This window comes from Bidens hawaiensis, unplaced genomic scaffold (assembly GCF_021521415.1).
Source record: "Bidens hawaiensis isolate Kalapana, Puna unplaced genomic scaffold, B.hawaiensis_p1.1 tig00030592_1, whole genome shotgun sequence".
Classification (NCBI taxonomy): domain Eukaryota; kingdom Viridiplantae; phylum Streptophyta; class Magnoliopsida; order Asterales; family Asteraceae; genus Bidens; species Bidens hawaiensis.
The window spans coordinates 50,298-57,560 of NW_027495114.1; the positions used below are offsets into that span (position 1 = coordinate 50,298).

General features: G+C 34.1%; 2 protein-coding genes across 2 annotated transcripts; both read right to left on the bottom strand.

Annotated features, from left to right (window-relative positions):
* Positions 1–4,644: 4,644 nt before the first annotated feature.
* On the bottom strand, positions 4,645–5,028 carry LOC143580762 (pentatricopeptide repeat-containing protein At5g39710-like). The gene has a single exon (XM_077063705.1). The coding sequence runs from the start codon at positions 5,026–5,028 to the stop codon at positions 4,645–4,647; it is 384 nt and encodes a 127-aa protein (XP_076919820.1).
* A 372-nt stretch (positions 5,029–5,400) lies between these two features.
* Positions 5,401–5,778, bottom strand: LOC143580763 (pentatricopeptide repeat-containing protein At3g26630, chloroplastic-like). Its single transcript, XM_077063706.1, has one exon. The coding sequence runs from the start codon at positions 5,776–5,778 to the stop codon at positions 5,401–5,403; it is 378 nt and encodes a 125-aa protein (XP_076919821.1).
* Positions 5,779–7,263: the final 1,485 nt, after the last annotated feature.

Sequence of the window (7,263 nt, forward strand, 5' to 3'; positions counted from 1 at the left end):
TAATCGCGTTCTAAATCACCAACAATTCGTAAAAAAAGTTGGCGACTCATCCGAAAACGCCGCCGGAATTGTTCCGAATCAAAAGTCGCGTACAGCGAAAAATAATCTTGCATCAACCATTCATGAGCTCCGACATGATCACGTTGTCGATGAGGACGTCTTGTTCACGGTTGTGAGCTTTCGCAATGCTCGACCAAGACTCGGGCAGCATCTAGAATAGCACTAAATATCACATCCTCCCCTGAATACGAGTCTGAAATAACGTCGGGGTAGAAGTCGGGTGTCGAAGATGAATCGGAAGACATTTTTTTGGAGAATAAAGTTTGTAGAGATTGAGTTTGAAGATGTTTAAGTTTGAGTGATTGATATATATATATATATATATATATATATATATATATATATATATATGTTTAAGTTCAAGAGAGAAATGATGTTATTACAAGAAATGCGAGAAGTGGTTTTAACCAATAAGGTTTTTTTTCTTTTTCTTTTTGCTTTATTTAATTATAAGGATAGATTTGTAGAATGCTAAGAATTTTATTTTTTTTTAACTAATCACAAATATGGTAACTATACAAAACATATTATTATCTTTAAATCATTATTTGTTAAATAATAATACGAAGATTTGTTTTATGTCATAATCCCTCGATCAAAATTCTAAACCAATTTTTTTTTTAATCAACAAGATTTGCACATAAAAAATAAATCATATATCTAGATAATAATTCTGTTTTAAGGTTAGTGATTTATGGATTTTGGATTCAATAACGAATATTATTTATTCTTATTATATAATCAATTATCACTTATTATTTTTTATATAACTTTTTTTAAGGATTTTTCATTTTTAATCAAATTAAAATATGTCAAAATTATTTATTTTAACTATACCGTCATCCTACATTTGAACAAATCAATTCTTTTGAAAAAAAGATCAAGCATATATCAAAGATGCTTATTTTGTTGAGTAGATCAATAAAAGCATGTATTTAAAAAAGATAAAAAAACACTTATTATTTACATATATGGCTTAAAAGAATTTTTTGTTTATACAATCGTAGTTGAGTCTTTTACAAGATCACAATCGTAGTTGAGTCATTTATATGATAAAATCTTTCACGATCATAGTTGAGTCATTTTTTTAGTCACATATTTCTTTCTTTATCTCAACAGTTATGCTCCTAATTATATGAGCCTTCTACAAGATCACAATCGTAGATTGTTTTTGCAAAAAAAGTCTCAATTTGCCTCATTTTAAAAATTCCGGGGTCTTGATAATTTTCAAATTTTTCAACTTTATATTTAACCAATTCGGCATCAATGATTTAATCACATTCGCCCTAGAATGTCCAACGACCTTCAAATCTCTTGCACGTGCTTTACCTACACATAATACCTTCGAAGTTTAAAAACATTGACCCATTTTATACAGATTGATTAGCTACACAACCCCACACATGCGAAGATTCCCCTACATAGTCAAGACATTAGCATTAGTAGTTGCACACATTACATAAACTATATTAACTACACAACCCTACATGAACATGCTATATATATTATAATATTAAATAAGATTAGCACATTAATACAAAATAATTAACTACTTTTTTTATTTTTAACTAATACACAATACCAAAATAAGTCATACACTTGAAATCCAATATATATATATAGGGGATGGATCTTGCGAGAAGTGGTATTACAACGAGAAGTGAATGTGTAACTCCATTAATCCCTAATTTTTCACTCAATTGCTTATGATGTTACCTACATGTATGTAGGCTGTTTGTATTTATGTCTTAATACACATTCAAACCTACCTATACACATACAAATGTACCGAGCCACATCGAAACCTACGTACCTACACACATACAAACATACATACACATATACGAACATACGTACCTACACCGTACATACGCACCTACACAACACACATACACATAAGAAATGGAGTGAAATTAGGGATTAATGGAGTTACACCTTCACTTGTCGCACTTCTCGCTGTAAAAAAACTTCTGAAATTATCCAATACATATATATATATATATATATATATATATATATATATATATATGTGATAATTAAAAACACACAAAATCTAAACAAATGTTCACTTAGGTTTTTCCAACACAACGAAACATATATTATCCTACATATTAACACGAATAGTCCTACATCACCAACATTTAGAGCGTTCTAGTTTAAAGTATGTGTTATTGGTCTTCCTACATAAACTTTCCTAAATACCTTAAATTTAGTACTACACACACAAAAACAACATCAGCATTTGTATTCATGTTTTGTGGTGTTCCTGTTTGTATATGTTATTGGTGTAGGATAAAGTCAATTGAGATAACATGTATACAAGTAATAGCAACTAAAATCAAAATGAATGTTGTCTTAGGTTACACGTTATTCCAACACTACGTAAAATAGTTTTTCCAACACAATAGAACAAATGTTCCTACATAACTAATGTTAAGAATGGGAACCCCAAATAGTTTTTTTGCTATCCATTTTCGATTTTTAGTAATTTCTACTACTGTTACGAAACAACCTTCGTTGACATATAATCTTTTCATTATACAAATTGCTACATAAAAAGCCCAAATTTTATACCAAAAAACAATAAATTGAGTAACTGACAAATCAACACACTGATGTAGGAATACAGACTTCGAAATCGTTTATCAAAATTAATTATTCAATTAAAAAACTAAGAAAGGAGCCTTAACCTTTATCGGGATACTACCTTCGGATGCAAAACCCCTCCATATACAGGTGATGATCAATCTTCAACAAACTAATTAAAATTTATGAATTAGGTTGCTGAGGATTTCTGGCTAGAGTGAGTGTTTTGGAAGGTTGGAATTGATTGATGATATAATAAGCTAGAAATGTAGGATGTGATACGTTTTAAACCACATATCCACACAAGAAAATACCAAAGTACCCTTTTAGTATTTAATCCATTAATGTAGGGAATCTAAATATTACAATATTGCCATGTTTAATATTGGCCATAGATCAATATAATCAAGGGTTATAAATTATTTCTCGCATTAAGATGACTTCTCTGCTGAACCATCACACACACACACACACACACACACACACACACACACACACATATATATATATACAGGATTGATTTTTTTAAGAACCTCTTTGAGTTTTAAGAACTCAACATAAAAATTTTTTTTGAATTTTTTTACACATGTGTAATACGTAAGTGTAAGTAATGTACAAAAAATTACAGTATTTTTTTACACACTGAATCGACTTATTACACATGTGTAACTAAAGTTTAAACTTGTGTAATCATCAAAAATATTTATTCTCTCTCCCGATTTATTTTTTAATTAAATTTAATCTCAGCCATATGTTTCATATCATTTAATTAAATGTATGGTCAAAAACTGAGTTCTTAAAGTTCTTGCAACTCATCAAGTTCTCAAAATATCCCTCCCCTATATATATATATATATATGTGTGTGTGTGTGTGTGTGTGTGTGTGTCTAATTTTTTTAAACGGTCAAAAATAGATCCGTTGAAGGGGAGGGGGCCCACCCACATTCATCATCCGCGCCGGCCAACGTGTTAGCCGAACCCTCGCCGCCTAGCTAATGTTGGCGCCCAGGAGGTGTTTGGTGCCCACGTCGCCCAAAAAGGCCCCTTGAGGACGCCCCATAGCACTTGGTCTTAAAAGAAATGGGTTTACAACAACTTTTTAATATATCCTTGATTTACTTTATTTGCACTAACATAGTTTTTGCAATTATAATTAGTGTATTCATTTTAAATGATTTGTTTTACAGGTCAAAAAGTGTGTTGAGGGTGAATCGTTTCAACCCGAAATTGTTACCTATTTCGTACATCTCACTTCACAACAACGTCTTGCCACTGCTTTGGCTGTAAAAACTCTCACGATATGCTCGACCAAGTTGAGCCCACTCACACATTAGGATTTTGCAAGATTCTAGAGGAGAAGATGTGTTCTAACTCTTATTTGATTGGTATAGGCAAATTGGTCAAACCCTTAACTACGGATTTAGAAAATGGCACTAGCCGAAAAACTTGGCTGATGGTCAGACCGGTCTGTTTACCGGTTTGCGGTTAAACAGTTTATTTTGACGGCTTGAATTGATTTTTTTTCTTTTCATAATCATTAGTTTGTGATAAAATTTGAAAATATGAAAAATGGTTCATGACTATACCACAAATACATAACATATTTCAAATAATGAAAGAGAAAAAAACAATATAAATAATAACATGTTCGGTTAACACGGCTGATTCCAAGTTCCAACTAGAACCAAACTGTTAAAATCGTCAAATTGCCAAAACCGAACCTTTTGAATCTCAAACCAACAAACTAGCTTTGTTTTAGGCGTTTCAATGAGTTTTAGCGGTTTATGAACACCCCTACTAATCAAATGTTCATAAATTAAAGAAAGCACACACGTATTTGTGGGTCGGTCTAACCAAACCCAAACCCTTTTTAACCCGTGACCAGCCTGTTAACCCGCCAACTTTCCACTCTTACTAAGCTATAAAATTATCATGCCATCCAACAATGCACCTTTGTCAACTAAAACCATTCTGTACTAGGCTACTAGCTGCACTCGATCAAAAGAGCTTTTCTCCTCCAAAACTTTCCAACTCTTTATTCATCACAAAACCCTTATCTATCATTTCTCGAGACACCCGATCCACCATTTCCTCATTCCCATCATCTCGATATCCTTCCAACAAACACGCGTACATAGTAGCATCAAGATCAAAACCATTTCTAACCATATCATTCACTAGCCCCTCAACCATCTTCATTCTCCCTTTAGCCCTAACAAGACCACAAATCACAGCATTGTAAGATAAAAAATTTGGATCACAACCCATTTTAGGCATCTGGATAAGAAGACCAACAACCCTATCAATCTGCCCTAACTTCACAAGAACATGAAACACTTTGTTGAAACTATAAGCACGAGGACGAACGCCATGTTCATTCATCTTTCTTAATTAATCAATAGCATCATTTGGTCTATGTAGTTTACAAAACTCAGTAAATAAAACCTCATAACATTTCGTGTCAGGTTTCATTCCACGAGCAATTAGGTCATTAAAATGTTTAAACGCTTCTGCTGACCGCCTGGCTAAACAGTATCCGCTTAACAAACTCGTGTGTGTGGTGATTGTGTCCTTTAAACTGTTTAATCTCGTCTTTGTCATCATTCTTTTCGCACCATACACGTCTCCACACAAACACAACCCATTAATCAAAACATTATAAGTCAACTCATTCGGTTCAAGATTTCACGTCAACATTTCATCAAAACATTCATTTGCCTTTCGAATATCCTTTAATTTACAATACCCATCGATTTAATTCGTGTAGGTAACCGTATCCGGTAAGCAATCCTCACTCTTTTTCATCCTCTCAACAAGTTCCAAACCCGAATTCATTAAACCCTTCTTACACATCCCGCTAATCAAAGTGTCATAACTATGCAAATTCGGGCCAGTCATTTCATCAAACACCTTACGTGCATTCTCAATCCTACCCGTTTTACAAAACCCTTTGATCATCACAGTACACGTCGAAAAATCCAGAACAATGACACGCTCACTCACCATCCGATCAAAAACACTCTCCGCCAAATCGACCCGATCCCACCTCACCAAGACGCCCAAAATCTCATTGTACAAGAAGAAACACCGGCCCGAGTACCTAACCCTGACCCGGTCGAACAAATGCATCATGGTCGAGGTCTCCGTGAGCTTTAATCAGCTTGCCCACCATGAAATTCGACAGCTTGTTATCAGCATCGAGTAATACGGTGGCCAAGGAGAACAATTTTGTTGAAATGAGAATGTCGGTGATGGCGATGTACGTGAAGTGGGAATGGGAGTAATTGTTGGGGTTTGATGCCCAGGTGAAGAAGAAGAGGGTGTGGTAAGGGTTAAGCTGGTTTTGGATGACCCGAGTGACGAAATGAGGGTTTAAGTGTGGGGAGAATTGGTTGAGGATTGAAGGGTTGGGGTTTAAGGGGTGTTGGGGGTTTAGGGTTTGGAGGAGGGAGGTTATAGAGGAGATTGTTGTGAGGATTTGAGATAATGGTCTTCTTTTGATGATCGCTGTAGGAGTTGCCATGAAAGAGAGAATTTTTGAAAAAGGATATTATGGGCGGGAATGATTCTTGTATATGTTGAGCGTTGCTGAAAATGTTATGGCTTAAAACACTGAACCCCCGGGTTTGTTTTTGGCCGTTTTGAGCTTCAAAAAGGCTCCGAATATGATTTGATTGTATGTTAATTGGGGTTGATAGCATATTTAAAAGATACACCACAATGTTGAACTCTTTATCATCATTTGTTGTTAATGTTTTAAGTATTTCTGTTGGCTTGGGCTTTTTGGTTGTCCCTAAATATATATAGAGGCCGCCTCACGGTAAAATATGGAAGTTCATTATATTTTTAATCGTCAACTTTAGTCTCTTCCCCATGGCCAGCTAGTTAAGGTTACCCACAAAGAACCTTGATTCACATTAAAGGAAAACCAACTTTCAAGAAAAGGGATGTTGCTATTGAACCAACCCAATCCCAAGTCTTTAATTTTTCCCAAAAACTGTTAGAACTGATATTTTATATCATAAACCAAAAAATATGTATTTAATTTATTTTGTTGTTTTTCTTTTTTTATTGTTGATTGATATTTAAAACAAATTCGAGTTAATGGGTTTCTGGGTAAAATGAATTATAACCAAACCACGTTGTTTTAAAACAACATTAATTGGTTTGGGTGGAATGGGTACGAATTAATAGGTGGTGTGTAAAATTAGCTTTGGTCAAAATGAGTCGTATGTTAGGATTAAACGCACACACGAACCGAACACAAACACGAAAGCAATAAACGAACACGAGGATTTAACGTGGTTCAGTCTAAACTGACTTACGTCCACGGGTGGCAACTAGATATTCCTTATTGAGTGACAACAATTACAAGTACATAACAATCATATATATATATATATATATATATATATATATATATATATATATATATATATATATATATGTATATATATATACTAGCTGTGTGCTCGCGTGATGCGGCGGGGTTGCACGTAAACATGATATCGGATGCGTAATCGGTGTTACTGTTTCTGTATGTGCGTGACTTAACAATAGTACGCGTGTAACCCGACGATAGTATGCTCGTATTGCGGCATTGGAATCTTATCCGGT